The sequence below is a fragment of the Trichoderma aggressivum genome, assembly GCF_033847375.1.
Source record: "Trichoderma aggressivum f. europaeum strain CBS 100526 chromosome Unknown scaffold_016, whole genome shotgun sequence".
Classification (NCBI taxonomy): Eukaryota; Fungi; Ascomycota; class Sordariomycetes; order Hypocreales; family Hypocreaceae; genus Trichoderma; species Trichoderma aggressivum.
Genome location: NW_026946382.1, coordinates 254,622 through 275,153, shown reverse-complemented (window position 1 = coordinate 275,153; position 20,532 = coordinate 254,622). Strand labels below are relative to the sequence as shown.

At 54.9% G+C, this 20,532-nt stretch overlaps 5 protein-coding genes across 5 annotated transcripts; 2 read left to right on the top strand and 3 right to left on the bottom strand.

The window, feature by feature from the left end:
• Positions 1-1,261: 1,261 nt before the first annotated feature.
• Triagg1_4926 (uncharacterized protein) lies at positions 1,262-2,738 on the top strand (the record flags this gene model as incomplete). The annotated part of the gene is made up of 2 exons (XM_062899383.1): positions 1,262-1,410; positions 1,478-2,738. 2 exons carry the CDS (start codon positions 1,262-1,264, stop codon positions 2,736-2,738), a joined length of 1,410 nt encoding a protein of 469 aa, XP_062756107.1.
• A 1,435-nt stretch (positions 2,739-4,173) lies between these two features.
• On the top strand, positions 4,174-8,360 carry Triagg1_4925 (uncharacterized protein; the record flags this gene model as incomplete). Its single annotated transcript, XM_062899382.1, has 5 exons — positions 4,174-4,195; positions 4,273-4,424; positions 4,580-7,542; positions 7,644-8,274; positions 8,331-8,360. 5 exons carry the CDS (start codon positions 4,174-4,176, stop codon positions 8,358-8,360), a joined length of 3,798 nt encoding a protein of 1,265 aa, XP_062756106.1.
• A 921-nt stretch (positions 8,361-9,281) lies between these two features.
• Positions 9,282-11,540, bottom strand: Triagg1_4924 (uncharacterized protein; the record flags this gene model as incomplete). Its single annotated transcript, XM_062899381.1, has 1 exon — positions 9,282-11,540. The coding sequence occupies one exon, from the start codon at positions 11,538-11,540 to the stop codon at positions 9,282-9,284; it is 2,259 nt and encodes a 752-aa protein (XP_062756105.1).
• Positions 11,541-12,191: 651 nt separating this feature from the next.
• Positions 12,192-13,475, bottom strand: Triagg1_4923 (uncharacterized protein; the record flags this gene model as incomplete). Its single annotated transcript, XM_062899380.1, has 1 exon — positions 12,192-13,475. The coding sequence occupies one exon, from the start codon at positions 13,473-13,475 to the stop codon at positions 12,192-12,194; it is 1,284 nt and encodes a 427-aa protein (XP_062756104.1).
• An 834-nt stretch (positions 13,476-14,309) lies between these two features.
• On the bottom strand, positions 14,310-17,284 carry Triagg1_4922 (uncharacterized protein; the record flags this gene model as incomplete). The annotated part of the gene is made up of 3 exons (XM_062899379.1): positions 14,310-14,473; positions 14,523-16,818; positions 16,889-17,284. The coding sequence occupies 3 exons, from the start codon at positions 17,282-17,284 to the stop codon at positions 14,310-14,312; spliced, it is 2,856 nt and encodes a 951-aa protein (XP_062756103.1).
• Positions 17,285-20,532: the final 3,248 nt, after the last annotated feature.

Here is a 20,532-nt window from a genome sequence, read left to right as displayed (position 1 = left end):
CTCAGGTAGGGTATTGCGAGGAGCAATCTTCGGGCTTGGTGTAGTAATCCGCACTTACAGTAATCCCGCTTGTTCGGGCGACAGCCGGGCGAAAGCTGTGGTGGGGTTGCTCTTCAGGTTGCCGCACGAGAGCGGCCAAGGCGGCCTTTTCGTCGAGAAGCGGGAGCGAGAATGTGAGAGTCCCATCGCTTAGGAAAAGAAAAGAGGAGCTGAGGCTACAGTATCGCCCAGAAGGATCGATTTGCACGGCTGGTTGGGTTACTAAGAGCTGTTCCGAGAGTGGTATTGGCTGTTCCGAACTCGTCCGGCTGGTGATGACAAATGGATTAAGATGTGGAATTTTGGTTTCAAGCCGAGCTGCTGTTTCTGTTCGCAATAAGTATCTGCATGTGGTCAAGGATCCTGTTTCTACTCTGCTGGTTCATTGGCATTGCACACTGGTCAGGAGGATTTTATTTCACAGTTGGATATGCGCTTATATTAGGTATTATAAGGTTGCATGCAGCACATGGCAACATGAATGACGTAACTCGCAGCATGTATGTCGACAGCGCTGTTGAGGGATATGAGATACCTACCTATAGTAGGTTAGTATGTAGTCCGTACACACGACGCTGCGGTTGCAGCCAAAATTCAATTCCAAATCTATTAATGTACATTAATCACATCACTGTATGGCCAAGAGGGGCGGCAATGATTCAGCGCCTCGCAGCAGCTTTTGTGGCTCCAAGGCACAAAACAACTGGGAGAACAGGACCCCTAGTGGCAGGGCGATTCCTCATCAACAAATCAGGGTCGGCTCGGTGGCCCCCGGCAAGCCATGGCGGTGGTGGCAGCTCGACAATCTCGTGTAATCACGGCTTCGGCTTGGAACTAAAGAGGCAGTTTTGAAGCCGAAGTCAGCAGTATTTGCACCTAGTGGTTGCAAGCACCGGAACTAACACCATCTCCAGCCGCGGACTAAGCACCGTAGCAATTCTAGCAATCTAGTAATCTATCTGATAGCTGCTAGGAAACGTCATTTGGCTCCCCCCCCTCCCCCCGCTTTGGGAGCAACACTTTGGCTTGCAAAATAAAATCTGCCCCTCCTTCACAACTGCTCGAGTATATATAGACGCGCGGGTGTGGAAGCTGTAAATCACGCCAATTGTCCATGCAACCCTTCGCCTTACTCTCCCGAGCTCAGTCACTAGGCTCCAGAGGCATCGCTTCGAACCGACTATCTTCACTCCATCGCCATCTATCCACCACAGCCCGCGCAATGGCTCCCACCACCAAAGAGACCGACTACCTCGTCCTGGGAGGCGGCAGCGGAGGCCTGGGTGCTGCTCGCATGGCCGCCTCCAAGTATGGCGTCAAGGCTCTGATTGTCGAGAACGCACGCCTGGGAGGAACTTGCGTCAATGTTGGGTGAGTTGACACACTTGCGTGTCGTTGTAAACGATGACATGCTGACCAGTTCTCTCGTGTCGTGTAGATGCGTTCCCAAAAAGATCACTTACAACGCCGCCGCCCTCGCCGAGGCCATCCACGACTCAAAATCCTATGGCTTCTCCGTCCAGGAGACCGCGCCCTTTGACTGGGGCATCTTCAAGACCAAGCGTGATGCTCACATCAAGAAGCTCAACGACATCTACGCGCGCAACCTTGGAAACGACAAGGTGGACTACCTGCACGGATGGGGCCGCCTACTGTCCAAGAACCAGGCCGAGGTCACTCTGGACGATGGCTCCAAGGTGCTGGTCAACGCCAAGAAGATTCTCATCGCCGTCGGGGGCAAGCCCACGGACCCTCCCGCAATCCCCGGAGCCGAGCTCGGCATCAACAGCGACGGCTTCTTCGACATCGACAAGAAGCCAGGCAAGGTGGCCATTGTTGGCGCCGGCTACATCGCCGTTGAGTTTGCCGGCATGTTCAATGCTCTTGGCACCGAGACCCATCTCTTCATCCGATACAACACCTTCCTGCGCAACTTCGACCCCATGATCCAGGAGACTGTCACCAAGGAGTACGAGCGCCTGGGAGTCAACGTTCACAAGCAGTCTCAGGCCACAAAGGTCGAAAAGGCCGCCAACGGGAAGCTCTCCGTCACGTATCGCGACGGAGAGGGCAACGAGACCACCCTCCACGACGTCGATCACCTCATCTGGGCCGTTGGCCGAACCCCCTTGACGAGCGGCATCGGTCTGGAGGAGGCGGGTGTTAAGCTTAACGAGAAGGGATACGTCGTTGTGGACGACTACCAGAACACCAACGTTGACAACATCTACGCCCTCGGCGATGTTACCGGCCAAGTCGAGTTGACACCCGTCGCCATCGCCGCCGGGCGTCGTCTCTCACACAGACTCTTTGGACCCGCTGAATTCTCAAATTTGAGTCTTAGCTATGAAAACATCCCCTCGGTCGTGTTTTCGCACCCCGAAGTTGGCGCCATTGGTCTCACGGAGCCGCAGGCCATCGAGAAGTACGGCAAGGAGAACCTCAAAATCTACAAGGCTTCCTTCACTGCCACCTACTACGCCATCATGGACCCCGAGCAGAAGGGCCCTACCAGCTACAAGCTCATCACAGCAGGCCCCGAAGAGAAGGTCGTTGGCCTGCACATCCTGGGCCAGGGAAGCGGCGAGGTCCTGCAGGGCTTTGGCGTTGCCGTCAAGATGGGCGCGACCAAGGCCGACTTTGACAACTGCGTTGCCATCCATCCCACAAGCGCCGAGGAGCTGGTGACAATGAGGTAAAAGGAGGGGACGATTGATGGAGCAGAATAAAGATAAACATGATGTACATTGTAGATAGCTTTGTATTGGCAAGATAGTAAAATTGCACATTATTTGATACGCTTTCCGAGTGTCCACACATTGGATGCATAAAAGCGGTACATGATGACGAGCTGCCTGCATACACTGAACTGCACTGCTGGGGCAAGCTGGATGGGTACGAGTCTGGGGGCGCTGCCTGGACCAAACGCTGCATGTGCCCATTATCTGGCATGGAGCGTATTACGGAGTAGAGTAGAGCAGAGCATCTCAATGGTCAAGTGTGACAACAACACGCAAACAGACAGCGCAGGATGCATGGCTGGGCTGCTGCTGCGAGGCGATTGGCGACGCGCAAGTCACGAGAGACGAGTGGGAAAGCGTTCGGGACTCGCGGCTACTGCAAGACGCTGCCTTTGGATGCTTGGACGAGAGAAATGATTGCTTGCCCGTGGGCATAGATTCCGGGCCTCCCTGCTGCCCCCCTCATCTAACGTCTAATAGGCCGCAGTTGGTGACAGCGGCGTGCGTCTGGTCTTGCGGGGAAAGCAGAAGCGTTGAGCTTTTTGGGTGTGTTGCGCTGGGCTGCCATTTGCTTGTTGCTGCGTTGCTCGACTTGTCTGGATGCATTTACGGAGTATGTCTGTCTGTCTGTATGCAAACAGGCAACGCAAATGCAAAAACGAGACAGAAGTCGACAGACATGGGGTTGAGTGCAAAAGACGGGATGAAACAGAACCCGGCAGCGCAGCTCATTTTGCGTTTGATTGATGCTGGAGATGGGCAGCACCCCCGACGATGCCTAAATTGCCTACTAACTTCAATGTGCTGTACATACCTGGACCCCAGGGAACTCCATGCTTGATTGACTGAGGTGCCCATTAATTGACATCAATTTGATGCCATGCATGTACCCCCTCGTATCTACTAGCGCTCGACCCCTCGCCGTGGTACCCAAAGGTACTCCGCAGCCGCCGGTAAATTGTGGCAGCGCCGTGACGCTAAACCCGCCGCCTAATTTGGTCGAATCAGAGCTCCGGGCAGCTTCACTGCTAAGGCCAACCTGCTGTAGCTCGCCAGCCACCTCTCAAGTCTCAGGCTGACGACCCAAAACAACCCCGACTTCAACCCAATATACCCAAGTTCCGAAAAATCTCCCCATCGCTGGCTGTGTCGACTTCTTGGGCCGCAAAGGTGCTGCTGCATTTTGTTTTATTTTTTTTTTCTTTCCTAGTCTCTGTTGCTGCTGCTGCTCATCTCCTTTGATTTTTGGCCTTGACGCCATTGCAGCCTCGCATCCTCTTGGAAGCTTTCCCCGTCCTTTTGTTTTGCGCCTTTGAAAAGGGACTCGACACTCTCCACCCAGCGAAAGACGCCAACTGTTCGACACACTTCTTCCTAGTGCCTGCGTGCGACAATGTCGGCGGCCGCTGATCCGAGTATGGCTTCCATATTTCTCAGAGCTTGTTATCCGTGTATTGCTTCTTGGCTGACTGGTTGTCCTTCTCTTCTCTAGGCGCGCCGAACCTCAATCTCTCGCCCGAAGAGAAGCGCATCTACGGCCAGCTCTTCCGCCAAGCCGATACCGATGGCGTGGGCGTCGTCACCGGCGAGATAGCCGTCAAGTTCTTCGAGAAGACGCGGCTGGATTCACGCATACTGGGAGAGGTTTGTTGCTCCTTTATAACCTCCATCTGCCGTCTCTCGCACGCTCTCTCTCGCTCGCTGCCTTGTCGAGAGGGGGGTTGATTCGTCACCCCCACGCCCCCCCCCCCCCATTTTGCCTGCCCGAGCTAACCGCTGTGCTTTTATCACGACTGCAGATATGGCAGATTGCCGACAAGGAGAACCGCGGCTTCCTCACTCCCGCTGGCTTCGGCATCGTCCTTCGCCTCATCGGCCATGCTCAGGCCGGACGAGAGCCAACCCCCGAGATGGCCCTCCAGCAAGGGCCCATCCCCCGCTTCGAAGGCATCTGGCCGGCTGCTGCCACCTCTCCGTCGCAGGCGCAGACGCCCATCCAGCCCCAAGTCTCTGGCGGCCTTCGTGTTCCTCCCCTGACGCCCGACAAGGTTGCACAGTATGCTGCCTTGTTTGAGCGCCAGAACCTGCAAGCGAGCATGCTGCCGGGCGACCAGGCCAGGTCCATCTTCGACAAGTCCGGCTTGCCTAACGAGACTCTTGGCAGGATATGGGGATTGGCTGACACCGAACAACGGGGCGCTCTCGCCCTGCCCGAATTCATCATCGCCATGCACCTGCTTACGTCCATGAAGACTGGTGCTCTCCGCGCACTGCCCAACGTTCTACCTGCTGGATTGTATGAGGCGGCGACGCGCAGCTCCGCGGCCGCTCCTAGACAGTCGCCAAGCAACACTGGTGGCATTACTGCTATCCCCCGGCAGCTGAGTGGCTCGACCCAGCAGCAGAGGACAGGAAGCCCGCTCAATCGCCCGCCGATCGTCGCTGCTCAGGTCACTGGACCCCCTGCGCCGACTGGTGGTGAATGGGCCATTACTCCGGCCGACAAGGCGAGATTTGACCAGATCTATCTCGATTTCGACAAGACAAACAAGGGCTTCATAACCGGCGAGGAAGCCGTGCCCTTCCTCAGCCAGTCAAACCTCCCCGAAGACACGCTCGCCCAGATTTGGGACCTAGCGGACTTTGGTTCTCAGGGACGATTGACTCGCGATGGCTTTGCCGTTGCCATGTACTTGATCCGCCAGCAGCGCAGCAATCGGGGCACTCCCTTGCCCAGCACTCTGCCCACAGCCCTGGTGCCGCCGCACCTGCGAACTCAGAGCCGCCCTGCTACTGCAGTTTCATCGGCCTTTGATCCCGCACCGGCTCTCACACAAACCGCTCCACTCCCCCCGGTAGCTGCCCCTGCCCCTCCGGCGCCCAAGTCTGCTCTCGAGGACTTGTTCGGCCTCGATTCTTCCACTCCTAGTCCGGCTCCCCCGGCCCCGGCGCAGACCACAATGTCCACGGGAGGCTCAAATGCCGATCCGTTTGCCGGTGGCATCAGCGTGCTCCACACAGCATCTTCTCCTGGCAAGCCGTCATCCCCCGTAGGTGTGACGTTTAGGCCATTCGTGCCATCTTCTTCCTTTGGTCGTGGCTTGGCTGGCCCCCTTGGAGCTGAGGCTGCGCGTCCGCATACCGCTTCAGAGGACCTCCTTGGTGATACTGATCCTGAAGCAAACAAGAACATCTCTGATGAGACTACTGAGCTGGCCAATCTGTCGAATCAGATCGGCTCTCTGACCAAGCAGACGCAAGAGGTTCAGACCAAGAGGGCCACGACTCAGCACGAACTGAGCCAGACTAACTCCCAGAAGCAAAACTTTGAACAACGACTGGCACAGCTGCGACAACAGTATGAAAAAGAGGCTCAAGATACACATGCTCTCGAAGAGAAGCTAAGAAACTCGCGGGCCGATACTAAGAAGTTGCAGGGAGAATGCATGACTCTGGAAGGACAGCTGCGAGACATTCAGGGCCAGCACCAGCAGGTCCTGGCTGCCCTCCAGGCTGACCAGCAGGAGAACGCCAACCTGAGAGAGCGCATTCGTCAGGCCAACGCGGAGATCGCCGAGCTCAAGCCTCAGGTTGAAAAGCTCAAGCTGGACGCCAGGCAGCAAAAGGGTCTCGTTGCAATTAACAAGAAGCAGTTATCCACCACTGAGGGAGAGCGCGACAAGCTCAAGGCAGAGGCCGAATCTCTGGCCAAGAGCGCCGAAGACATCTCTCGCCAGATAGAGACGGGCTCGCCCGTGTCTACCTCGGCGCAGATGGCCAGCCCTGCGCTTTCGACCTCTAGCGGTAACAACCCCTTCTTCAAGCGGTCCGCCAGCACAGACATCATGGGCGTCTTTGGACCGCCGCCCCCGAACAGGGCCTTCTCCGACAGGTCCTTCGACGATTTGTTTGGCCCCGGCCCCATCAGCTCCAGCGGCACTCCCCCGCCAGTTGCAGCATTCAAACAGCAGAACACGGGGCAGTCATCAGTTAGTGTTGGATCCTTTTCTAACAACTCAGGGCCGACTCCCAATGTCAGCCGCGTCCCAACGCTGAGTGCTGAACCTCCTGCGCCGCCAGAGTCCAGACAATTAAGCTCGAGCTTCTTGCCGTTCCCCGAGCCTAACGAGTCGCTGTCTTCGTCGCGACAAGTGTCTCCCCCTACCTCCTCACGTGCCGAAGGCTCGGCGTCCGGCTCATCATTCCCCTTCCCCGGCGGTGTGGCATCGGGCGCCGCAGAGGCCAAGGCTCCTGCGGCTGCCGCTTCCAGCGAAGAAGAGGAGAAACATGATAGCGCCAGCGCGACCCCCGTCCCGGCCGCTCAAGGCGATAGCTCGCAGAAGCCCGCGGAGGGAGAAGCCCAAGATCGATCCGGCTCTTTTGACAATACTGACCATGCTAAGGCCAAGGCAGACTTTGACAATGCATTTGCCGCCTTCACCTCAGCCAAACCCCCCGGCAGCAGCGGCGCAGACAACGGAGCTGCTGCTGTAAAACCCCATAGCGCCTTCGACAACGCCTTTGACACAGAGTTCCCGCCCATTTCGGAGCTTGAGCGGGACGTGTCTGAGTCTGACAGTGAGAGGGGAGGCTTTGACGACGATTTCGCACCCGCGTCGCCAGAGAACAAGGCCAAGGAGAAGCAGGTCGCCCTGGAGCCAACTCCGGAGTCCCACAGACCTGCTGCTGAAGCCGCCGACCCAAACGCCCCTTTGTCACCATCTCAGGATATTACAGCTACCCACGAACCCGAAGCTAAAAGGTAAATGCGCAGAAGTGGTTAATTTGCCCTTGCCCTTGAACTTTGATGATGAATTGATCGTTCCGCTTCCTTGCCATCATTCACTAACGCAAATCCCGCAGTACGGAATTGCCTTCTTCTCCCGCCACGATCACCAACAACCATGCGGCCACCTCTCCGACATCCAACGCTGATGACATTTTTGGTTCCAGCACAATACCAGCACCTGCCCATCACAACCCGCCTCCAGCCGCCAAGGGCGCCTTTGATGACCTCGACGATGATTTCGAGGGTCTAGAAGATGCCAAGGAAGGTTCCGCGGATGACGACTTTGCCAACATTTCTCGGTCTGGACTGGACGACTACAACCCCATGTTTGACAGCAGCCCTCCTGCCAGCCAAGCCAAGAGCGAGTCTACAGCGTTTGGCAACGAGAGCAGCTTTGACTTCATCTCATCCAACTCGGCCACCAGCGCCCCTGGTCAATCTAGCAACGGACAGCAGTCTCACGACTGGGACGCCATCTTCTCCACGCTGGATTCGCCCACTACCGCCCCAGCACAGCCTGTACATGCCAACAACACAGGCCCTGCAAAGGAAGAGACAGCCGAATCTCGCCCCCCGGCTCCGGGACGTGCACTCACGGAAGCGGGAGAGCACGATGATCCTATTCTCAAGAATCTGACTGGCATGGGATACTCTCGTCCGGACGCTCTCGCCGCTCTCGAAAAATATGACTACAACTTGGAAAGAGTAAGTTTATCTAAACGAATGAGAAAAGTTCTTATAACTGACCCGTCTCTGCTTAGGCCGCCAACTTTCTTGCCAGCCAGTCTTGAAGGCAAATCGAGAGCGGGGATAGTCCGTCCTGAATAACAGGCTCTAACTTTCCATTGCAGTCAAGGAGAAAAGCAACATTGCCGCATAGCAAACACCGTTCGTTCGTTCTTTTGTCGTAAGGGGATGGGAGGGCGGGGACTTTTGAATTTTCTTGACATTGTGTTTTATTTTCTTCTTCAATAAGGGGCCGGGTTAGTTTTTTGTAAAAGGCCGTCGCAGTCGCGCTCTACTTAGTACGTTACGGATCTTGGGAAGGGGTTGGAGGGGATGAATCGCCAACATAAATCGATCGCTAGTCTCTGTTCTATTACAGTTTTTCCTTTTCTTTCTTTCCTATTTTTTCCTCATTTCTCGTTTGTTCTACTTTTTCTTCTTGAGCTGTGTATTGAAGGGTATGGGAGGGAGATTGTCGTTCAGCAATTTACAGGGAATACGAGGCATGTGTTCAACCTTGATGTAAAGGGGGCAGCATGTCGCGGTGCTCGGGTCATTTTTTTCTTTTCTTCTTTCTACTCTTTTCTCATCTTTTTTTTTTCATTCATTATGCCTGGATTGACTTTGATGTGTGAGATATATTTCTGACTCAACTCGACTCTTTACCAGACTGCCATCTCTCTCTCCCTCCCCTTCTCTTGTATAACATGCCCACCGACATCCATAGAAACGCTAATATAGCACATATGTAAACATTAAAAAAAAAATCGTGATAAAAACCCTTTCTATCCATCCACGTAAAGACAAAAACTTCTCCCCCCATCCATCCTGCCATTCATTTCACCGGATTCCCAAAGTAAAACCCCCCTTTCAAACCAGCCACACGTTCGTACTCATCTCCCGTGAAGACAATAGAGTCTCTTTCTCACTCTGCTGCATATATACATACACCGTATAGAGAGCATGCTTTTCTTTCGTCTCTCCTTTTACTTAATCTTGGCCATGACCGTCTCTGGGCCTCTCACAATGTCCATTTGCGCTGCCCTTGCTTTGACAGCATTCAGCATGCTTCTCTCGAAATCATCCCTGGACCGCAGCACGGCCTCGACCCAACTAATCTGCAGATCCCAGTAGGCAGTCTTGAAGTTGGCAAACGCGTCCGCCACCGAATCCTTATCCACCGAAAGCAGGCCCAAGAAGGGCTCGGTAACGCGCCACGTGTCCTTGATGGACATGGCGACCTCGGGACTGGCCAAGTTCGAAAAATACTCAAAGGCAGTGGCGATGTCGTTGAAGAGCTTGTCGCGGAAGGGATCCGTGCGGCGAAACTTGGCGCCCTTGTTGCGCACCGACGAGAGGTACCGCACGAGGAGCTCGTCGGCAAAGATCTCGATGAAGATGTCGATGAGGGAGTGGTGCAGGGCCTGGCGGTACTCGCCGACGTACTCCTCAAAGGTGACGACCATCTGCTTCATGGCCGTGTTGGTGTACCACTTGGGCGTGAAGAAGTCGGGCATGACGCCGCGGAAGTCGACGGCGAAGACGAGGTGCGCGAACTTGTGGATGCACCAGGTGCTGAAGTCGACGTAGCCGTCGCGGAGGGCGTTGAGCTCCTGCTCGGTGCGCTCGAGGTACTGCGGGCCGACGTTCCTCTCAAACTGCTGCCGGAAGCTGGACAGGTAGCCCAGCCGGTTCTCCTCCTCGTTGTCGTCGATGACGCCGATCTGGTCGTTGGCCGTGGCCACCAGCCAATCCTGCAGCGCCTGGAAGCCCTCCAAATCGGGGATGCGGTCGCTCTCGTAGCGCTCGGCCTCGTCGTCGAGCATGCGCTGCCACGACTGTTGGCGGGTGCGTAGCCGTAGGAACATGGCGTCGACGACGCCCTCGACCACGTCTGCACGCTGCGAGTTGATGGCCGCCTCGACCTGCTCGCGCAGCATCCTCCACAGCGCAACGAGGTTCTTGGTCCGGAAATAGCCGTACTCGTCCTGGTCCAAGTTGGAGCCCTCGATGTTGCGGCCGGCAAAGTCGCGTTTCTCCTGTTCGAAGATGCGGTCGATCCATTCGTCGAGGAATTTGATAATGAGCTGTCTAAAGTCGCGCACCAGCTCCGCCTCGCGATTGTCAATGACGTGCGGTACCAGGTCTTCTTGCTTGAAGCCTATCTTGGACATCTTCTTGTAGTATTTCTCGGGGAAGCTGACGATGGAGAGCGTGTGTGCAGAGCTGGCTTCCGGATCGTCCACCATACCGATCAAGAAGTCGTGCATTAGAACGTGATAGATGTCTGCATACGTCTTTGCGATGCGCCACTTTTTGGGCATGAGCGGCGTCATGCCAATCTTTACAGCATTCAGGTCGTTGAAGAACCATTTCATGGTCGCCTCCAGGCCATCGGCGTCGTCGAGAAAGTCTTCCCGGGCCTGCTGGAACTGCTGCTCGGCACTGACCTTGATGGCCTGCATAAACTTGTCCTTGTAGCCGCGAACTTTCCGGGCACCGTCTGTGATGCCCTGAAATCGGGCTGCCATTTCTTCGTGGTCTTTGAGAGCTTCCTGCAGCGCCAGAACACGCTGGTCACTCTTCTCTTCTGCCTCCATGACAACGGCAAAGCGGACCACCAGGCCGTTGTTGTCGCTGACGACGAGGTTGATGAGGTTCATGGCCAGAATGCCGACGTGCTCGTCAAACCAGTCGATTGTATCGTCCAGCCTCGTAAAGTAGTCCTCCAGCGTCGACTCCAAGCTCCGGTCATCTGCCCTCTGGATCTGCTCCATGGCGTCGTCTCGTATGTTTCGCAGCTGCGTCAGCTCGTAATGGCACGGCAGCAAGTTGGGCATGTTTTCGTTATCTTCGTCGTCCTCGGCCAGCATCCTCTCGACAACGGCCAGGCGTTCGTTAAACGTCTCGAGGTTGCGTCTCATGGCCTCGACGGCGCCAAAGTTGCGGTGCGCCTGCGACACCAGGTTGATGCTCGCAAAGTCCTTGATCATGGTCTGCGACTCGGAACACAGCTTGTCAATCTTCATCATCTCCTCCTTGATCTGCTGCACCGCCTTCTGGCCGTCGCTGAGGCCGTTCATGCCGGACTGCGTCGTCTCGAGCTGCTCCCGCAGCCCATTGCGTAGCTGGCCATCGACGGCACTCTTCTTGCGCGAAAGCTCGAGCTTCAGCGCGGGTATCTTGTCTAAATCGTCCGGGTGCCGCAGCAGATCCGACAGTTTGGGGACCGGAGCGTCGTCCATGGCTAGTAGGGTTGGGTTGGCGATAGGGGAGAGAAGGGGAAGAAAAGGGAAGAAGGGGGGAAGCTCGAGGTTTGTTTAAATCATAGTGCGCGGGCTGCTATGAGGCGGAAGAAGGACGCACGAGCGAGGTCCAGGGCGGAGCGTAGAAAATCAATCGCAATTGTCCCCCTGTAGGCCCGGCCCCCGCGTGAGCGCGCGTGTTGAAGGCTTGGAGATGCGTTTGGTCCAAGAATGCAAAGGAGCCAAAGTTGTGACGATGCTGTCTCGAGGTTGCGTAAGGTACCGCTTGCTTTAGGCGGGAAAACAGGAGGTACTCGGTACCTTTGTTAGACGGAGCTTAAGGCACCGAGGCGTGTACAGGGCACCAAGGAGGGAGTGGGCTATCGACAGCACCCCACGCCTGCTACTGGCACGCGCTAGAGCACCACCACGACTTTGACAATTAGCAGCAATGACGGCTAGATTCAGAATTGGTTCTTCTTGAGAATATTTCCAAGTCTGAAATTTGCCAATATACTGTACATTTATCCTGAATCTAAAACCAATCGCTAGACCAGCTGAAAGAAAATGGCAGCAGCCTTGCTAACCGACCAAATCATTATGCCAAGACGCCCTCCATGGAACATTCCCATCCATTCCCATTGTCTCTCCTTAGTCACTATCAGATCCCGAGCTGCTGGTAGAATCATCATCACTGGTATCGTCGTCCTCGCCCTCGCTCAAGCTTTGCTCAGCAATCACATCCCCAGCTTCCATGCCATCCTGGGCTTCTTCATCCGGCCCTCCGAGTTCGCCCTCTTCGACATCTTCCGTGTCGCCTGGTCTTCTCCGTTTCGCAGGTCTGTTCCTATCCTTTCCTTGCTGCGGACCACCTTTGCGTTTAGCATTTCGTTGCTGCCCTTCATGACGCGAGGCAGCATCTTTTGGACCCAGCACGAAGCCAGCCGGTAAAGCTTCCCCTTCACGCAAGACATATATCGCCGGGAATTCGAAAACTTTGGTATTAGAAAGAACGTTTCGAAGACATTCTTCAGATGGAATGGGCGTAAGGGTGACAAGTTGATTTGATCGCTTCTGGGCACTTTCAAGGAAGAATTGAAACTGCCGTCGCTGCAACTCATCGTGTTCTCGTGGCCACGCGTCAATCGACGCTGTTCGGATTGACATCCAGCTCCCTGTCTGAGGATCTTGGATAGAATCATTCGCCAATTGCCAATGTGAAGTAGAGGGATTCTGCGCGACTCCTCTGAAGGTTCTCTTTTGCACCTTGCCCTCTGCCTTTGCTTGGATTTCCAACAACGAATTGTATCCCACATATAGCGGCACATCGTCCGAAAGCTTTGAAAGAAGCCTCGACTTGTTCGTTTCGTTCGTTTCGTTGAGGTCGTTCTCGAAGGTGAACCACTCGACTTGCCAATTGATCCGACCAGACTTTCTGCTTATCGTAGTGTTGTTCTCCTTCTGCCTCGTCATGCCCTGAGGTGCGGACACAACCACTGTGTTCAACTTCTTAAGCTTGCTCGCAAGAAGCTTATCCGCGAGTCTCTCTTTGGATTGTTTCAGGACCCTCGTCACCAAAACTTTTCTCTTCCGGCCATCTCTGCCCACTTTCCATCTCACTTCCTCCACTGTCAGCGGCCGTAGTTCGTCCTTTTGTATTATGCCTTTGTCTTCCACCAAGACCCGTTCCGCGCGTTCGGACGCCATCTCGATGCTATGCAGAAAATTGTAGTCGTGGTCAATGCCAGCGGCGGTCGCCAGCTTCGATTTGCTGACATAGGCAGTCTGGTCGCGTTCGCCGCTGCATTGCGACCAAGCCTTGTGCGTCGTGATGCATTTTAATGAACAAGTGGCGATGTTGCATCGAGGGCATTTGTATTTCGGAGGGCAGGTGTGGCAGATGCCGCAGAGAGATGTGAGGACGGCGTCGGCCATTGTGTAAAACCTGAAGAAGGAGATGTTGAATTGTCGCCAACTTCTTTTCCTGAAATTTCCAGGGAGATGATGCGCAGCTCTTATCGGATTTTTTCTTATCTTAGTGGGATATGTGGGCCTAGAGTCGCTCTCTGCTCCACCCAAGCCGCCCCCGATTTTGTTACTACAGAGTACATGTTTTCAACTTCATTTGAATCGAATCACAGTGTCAAGTTTTGGCCAGCAAACATGGTACCGAGAACAAAGGATCACTCATATTAAGACTTGATAAATACATTTCACAAAGAAAAAAACTTTTAAACATGCAATTACAAAGCATCTACAGATCCTCCAAGCAGTCTAGCACAGGAAACAACTTGAGCCACCTTTTCACAAATGAATTTTTTATAAGGAAAACACAAAAGGTCAATGAGCGAGAGACTCAATTGCAAAATCTTGAACTATCAAGTGTCATAAGACCCCCCAAATAGGGGCAGAGAAAGAATAATGTTGGTCATGAATAAGAAGAGATCCTAAGCCTCGATGGCGCCACGCAAGTCATCAGTCAGCCTGCCATCACAAGCTGTTCCCTTCATCTAGAATATAGTAAAAGATAAGGATAATGGTAGAAAAGGGAACGCAAATGAACAGAAAAGAAAAGAACGCCGTGATCCAAAACAAGGTTTGTTTTTATCCAAAGCCGCCACAAAACAAGAAGCTAAGCGTATCTGCCCAATGAGGCTGGAAACGCTCAAGATACAAGGATATATAGTTTGGATCGCCGTATCGAAGGATTTAGGACAAAGAAAATGTAGGGATGCCAGGGAAGCATCGGCAATAATACAAAGGTCGTACCTAGGCCGGCGGGGCATCGCTGATCTGCTCAGCTTCGGGGCAGTCCTCTGCCTCGGAGACCGCCTGTTCAATCTCAGGCTTTGTCTCTTCGTCAGAGGCCCCCTGCTCAACTTCGGGCTTGCTCTCGTCATCAGAGGCAACCTCTTCAGCTTTGGGCTTGCCCTCTGCATCAGGGATGCCCTGCTCAGCCTCAGTCTCACCTTCATCGGAGACTGCCGAAAGCGCTGATTCTTGCTCCAGATGATCGGTGGAGAAGAGACTGCGACTGCTTCTTCGAGACGAGGCCGTGGTCGCTGGAGACTCCGACCTGATCACTTCGGCCGTCATCGAAGTCCTCTTCATCGTCCTCGACAATCTTGGTTGGTATCTCGTCTCGAATAGAGTACTGTTGACTGGCGCGCTCTGGCGTTGTGGCGGTTGACGCAAACGATAGTGCAGTGCTACTGCGGTTGGGGATGAGATCCGGCGTTGGTGGTATAGAGCTAGGCCTCCCGGCAGTTGGTTGTAAGCGAGAACTCCCCTCGCCAGCGTCCGAGGTGGCGGTGGAGCGGGCGTCCTCACCATCATCACTGTGAGCAGTCGATAGGCTGCTCATACGGCGGCTAGCACGTGTGCTGGCTCGAGATTCGGCATCCTGGGCAAGCTGCAGGCCGTCAACGGCAGCTTGGCACTGGTCCGCAATGTTGCGAACGATGTGGGCGATGGCGTCGGTCTTATCCTTCAGGTGGCGATCGGCCATGTCAGAGAAGCTGGAGGTGGAGAGTCGGTTGCTGCTGCGAGAAGGTCGCAGAGCGTGGGTCTCAGCGCCACCCTCAACTTCGTCCGACTCATAGCCATCCTCAACCTCGCGGATGAGCTCCTCGGGCTTGGTGAGGGACTGGATGAGGTGCTCCATGTGGTGGCTCTGGCCACCAATCAAGCTACGCAGGTGCAGGACGACGCGACGGGCCTCGTCACGCTGGCGCATGATGGTGGCATTAGTGTGGTGGAGCTGAGCAAGCTCCTTCTTGTTCCTCTTGCGCTCACGCTCGAGCTCTTCTGCAATCTCCTGCTGAAGAACGAGGGCCTCGAGAGCGTCATCACGCTGCTTCTCGGTGCCGGAGAGACGAGTGGTGAGGCGACCGTTGTCATCCTTCTGCTGCTCAATGAGGGAAGCAAGACGACGGTTCTCCCGCTTGTGGCCCTCAATCTTGACCTTGAGGTCCTGGGTCTCCTTGGTGAGCTGCTCGGCGAAGGCTTGGAACTTGAGGAACTGCTGCTTCCAGCTTTCCAGCTCCTCCACGAGGTAGTTGTTACGCTTGGTAACTTTACCAAGCTCGGTGTCCATGCGGCCCTTGAGGTTGATGAAATCCTGCCAGGCCTCAAGAGCATCTCGAGAGTACTGGTTCCTCTCGCGGACAAGCTCGTTGAGGTGCCTCATTGACACCTTGGTCATCAGAGGCTTCTTGACGGAGCCGCCAAAGACAGCCTTGATGCCTGTGTTGCGGCCCATCTTTTCGCACACGTGGTCCATGACAGCCATGATGGCGTCCTGGTTCCACCACTCGGGATCCTGAATAGACTCAACCTCGCCGCGCATGACAATGATCTGACCAGCGGGCACCAGCTTGCCGCCGCCATAGGCAGAACGAAGGTGCTGGGGAACGCCAGAGGGCGTAACGTCGCCATTGAGGGCTTGGGTCAATCGGGAGACAAACTTGTTCCGCTGACCAGGAGACAGAGCGGTGGGAGGGCTGGATGTGAGAACAAAGTTACGATCCAGATCGATGACCAAGGCATCAGTGGGGGCCGTGAAAAGGGACCGGCACTCGGCCGTAACACCCAAGATGTAAGGACCGGGCTCTTGAACGAGCTCCTTGGCATGGCGGGCGTGGACCACGGGAACGTACAAACCGCTCCACTCAAACACTCGCACGCAGTATCTCACAGTCTCTGAGGCAATTGTGAGCATGGCCGGATAGTGACTGACAAAGATGATACGACGGGTGGGAGAGATGGCAGCTTCAATGACGCCAACAATGTTAGGGATGGACAGGCAGTTGAAAAGGGGCCACATGGCAAAGTTCTGGAATCCGGTAGGGGACGAGGGGAACTGGTAGCACAGAGCATAATCCTTCATGTCGATGCGGACAAGGTCATTCAGCCTCGGGGCCGGGAAGCTCAGGATACGAGAAACCTCTTCAGCGTGGAACAGGTTAGTAGCCTTGTTCCAGTGAATCCACATGCCACGCAGGTAGTCGCCCAGAAGATTGTACAGAGGGTAGCGAGACAGAAAAGACAGACAGTAAGGAATCCAGTACGTCTCCTCGGGGTTGTCATAGTAGTCGTTTTCGGTCCTCTTCCTCAAGTCACGGATGGTCTCGGCCCTCTTCTCGTCGGCCCGCGACCAGACGCGCAGGCAGATGCCGTAGAGCGTATGAGAAGAGTCCTGTTGGAGGACGAAAGAGTGGTGAGTACAGTGAGGCTGGTTCCGGCCAGTACAGATTTCGACATCGTGAGGGAAGCAAGCCTGTTGAAACCAAGGTCAGCAGCGCACACATAAAAACACATCATTCACCGAGTAATAGTATCAAACGTACCCTCATAGAGGCGTGCAGAGCCCGCGCAATCTCGTTGTCCTGCTCAAGACGGGGGCTGCTGCCTAGGATCTCGGGAAGCCAGAACTGTCCAACAGCACCCTTCATGTGGGTGATTTTGCCCTGGGCGGGAGTGGGAGCCTTGACCCATTGAGAGGGCTCTCGGCCGACACCGCAGACCATGTAGGCATGAGTGAGCGTCTTGGGGGTTCGCTGCTGGGGCTTCTGGGTCAAGGTGGAGGGAATTGGCTGGGTGATGCGGGAATGGAGCGATGAGGTACGGCTCGGTATCAGCATGGAAGAATCGACGCCGGCCTGGTCGCGGGTGCTGGGCCGGCCATCACGGTCGCCAGTTCGGGGGCGCGTAAACGAAGGATGGGTGTTGAGAGAAGGAGGCATGGTGGCGGCTTCGATGTCGTTCTCAGAATCGAGCTCCCATAAACACTCTTGCTCTCAGTCGAAGGCGAAGAGAAGCTGTTGAGCTGGCGGATCTCAGCGGGCCATCCGAAGCGTTCCTGGATCTCACGGAGATACGATGAAGGGAATGACGGTTCAGCAGGCGCTTGATGCCTGAAGAAGAAAGTATGAAGAAGAAAGAAAAAGGATGTTATCGGACGACCTCAAGTGGTCCGTACGAAGAAAGAAAAAAAGAATCCCGTACAGAACGAGAGGAACAGAGAGAAAGAGAAGAGTCGGGATCAGGCGACGCGAGACGAGGCGAGACACGGGAAATAGAAAAGGGGACTTGACCTCTTGTCTTGGGCGAACGGGGGGGACATTCACGCTGCAGCTAGCACGCCGTAGTGGTGGCAGTTAGCGGAGCAGGTACCTGCAGGCTGCTGCAACTGGAGTCGCTCCAGCGCCCTCAGGGGCACGGCTGCACCAGCAGGGGGGGTGACCCGGGGGCCTTCTCCACCCGCTGTGATTTTTCCCTCTCGACTCGGTATTAGCCAAAAAGACTTCCCCAACGGGCATGGATATTGGATAATTGGCCAGACGAGACAAGATATGATGGGCATGATGGTGCTACGAACTAGCACGGAGGACGGAGCACAGCCCAAGAGTAGTCGGCAATAGCGTGCGGCGCGCAATGTTAGGTTGGCCGAGCTGGAGTGGCACAGCGGACGCAGGAGTAAGTAAAGTCATGCCGAGAGCAAGCACAGCATCGGCCTCGCATGTTCGATTCGGCCCAGCAGCTGCCCATGTCATGATTGATTCTTGCGCTCCTGAGACGCCCTGGGTGCAGGGAGCATCTCCTGCTGCGTGCAATCTACCTACTACCAGTCCTGTGGCATCCATCCAGGCACTGACTGCGGCTACCAGTACTGTCCGCACGAGGGCGACAGGGGTATCTGCATGGATCAGGGATCCTGGCCGAAATGCAAATTGAGCTGCCCAAGGGCCAATCACGGCGCCCGGAAGCCAGCATCTAGACTCCAGCGAGAGAAATTCGTCCTTGCTGGTGCTAGAAGGGAAAGGGGATCGCGGCTTGGCCACGGCGTAGCGGCCGACATGGTGAATGAATCAATCTCAAGAGCTGGACTGGTGTGCTAAAGCTCTGCGGAGCGTGGACTACCGTACGAAGGATCAGCATCGTAAGCAGCTTGGAGGCCAATTGAAACTCACCAGAGGACGCTGAAGAAGAAGAAAAAGTCTCATTCGGTTGCCTCCATGTCTTGCTTTCCGCGGCGCAGCTGGCTGGACGAGGCAAGGAGGGAGAGGAGAATGAATGCAAGGGAGAAGAAGAGCCAGTCGATTGCGCATCTCGGTGTCCTCCGTCGCAGGTACATGTACTGTACCTACTGTACTGTATGGTACTCCGTGCGAACTACGGGTTGCCCGGTTGCTCAGAGCTACCACTGAAGAGGTACCTGTAAGCAACTACAATCAAACGATGGCCTCGATCATTTCACCTTCCAGAGGCACTGCACTGGCCATACGAGTACGATACGGAGTGCGGAGTTCCAGCACCACTGCCAATTCCACGCAGAACCTGTCACTCGTTCGTACTCCGTACAGGAAATATTAAAGGCAGATTGCTCATCGTCATCGCTCCCAATCGGCGCAGCCCTTCATCTCCTCGACCCCAGCCGCCTGCATTTCGTCACCAGTTCTACAACAGGGCTGCCCCTGGGCCCTGCCCTCTGCCGTCCTGCTCTCAACTGATCCATCAATTGCTTCTGTGCTTTGAAGCTCCATGAGGACTACGAGTATGGAGTGCATAACCGACATTCACAGGGCACATTTCGGCACGTTGCTCCCTACAGGAGCTCCGTCCCGGTGCCTTTGAGCACCAACATGCCCGCCTGCAGGATTACATGCACCTAATCAACTAATAAAGACAGGCACACGGGATGAGCATGGATCAGTTGATAGTATGCATTTCCCCCCGTGTGCCTGCATACTCGTACAGCTATGGCGCCATGCACATCGCACCCATCACCGATACCGTGACTTGTGGGGGAGCGGCAAGATTGCCAGAAGAAGAATGCCAGCGACGCTTCCATTCCATATCCGGGTCTGTGGCTCTCGAAATGGGTGCGAGCAAGCTTCCAGTCCATTTGTGTACTTTATTAGCACAACCATGGAGGTCTGGTGTTCATTTATTCGATGTTTCTTCGTACTTGTTCGTGGCCAATGTTGATTCTCATCTGTCATCATGCATATCCCTTGTTCGGCTTGTATACGTGCCCTCCATTCAACTCCCAACGTCACGTCGCACCTTTGACAGCCACAATTGACCACGACCAATAGTCTTGACCTCGCCAGCCGTAGCACCATCATCCTGCAGAGCCGATGTACCTGTAGGGTCTCGGGTAGCAGCCCTCGGATGCATGGCCCACGTCCGCGTCAAACAGACTTGGTACGAGGTGGTATTGCTCCAGCTGCCAACATAATGCTTCCTTGTCGCAATGACCAAGCGCTCTCCAGGTATTGCTGCTCCGAAGACTTCCGCCTTCGCCTCGTACGATAGCGGCAACGGCCTTGAGCGCCGAGCTCAGCAGGCGGTCTGCTCTCTGGGTCTGGAAGCATCACCACGATATCCGCGGCGAACTAGCAGTATTCTAGATTATACTGCGCAGGTCTGTGCATGGGATTGCGGCAGTTTCTAGCGCGCCGTTTGCTCCTCATGTTACTGGACTGAACTGAACCTGGTCTTGAGCGGCAGCATCACAAAGCGCTGTCAACTGTCAAAAAGTGACAGGTGACATATGGATATGCAGGGCGAGCCGAGAGGCGGAACCGCAGGGTCACCTGCTACATGCTGCATTGAACCTGAATCACTCTCCAGAATTAAAAATAAAATAAAAAACATCCTGGGCTGTAGACAATATGCGGGCTCCGCATTCCAGTTGTGTTTCGCATGGCGAAGGCGACTAGTACTGCAAGTTCATGCAAGAAATGCCTCCAACAATGCAAGGGACGGCGCCGGTTTTGCTTTGGATATCGCAAAGTAACGGGCAACAACAGAAAAGAAGGGAAGAAAAGGAAAAAGGAAAAACAAAGCCGTTTGAAAAGGACAAGAACCAACCAACAAACAGATACGAGTACTAGCATGTATCAACTCAGCTGAAGTCGAAGTAACGCCAATGCTGGCCTGTGCTGCCGATCAAGTGCTAGACTGGGCTGTGAAACCACCGCGTTTG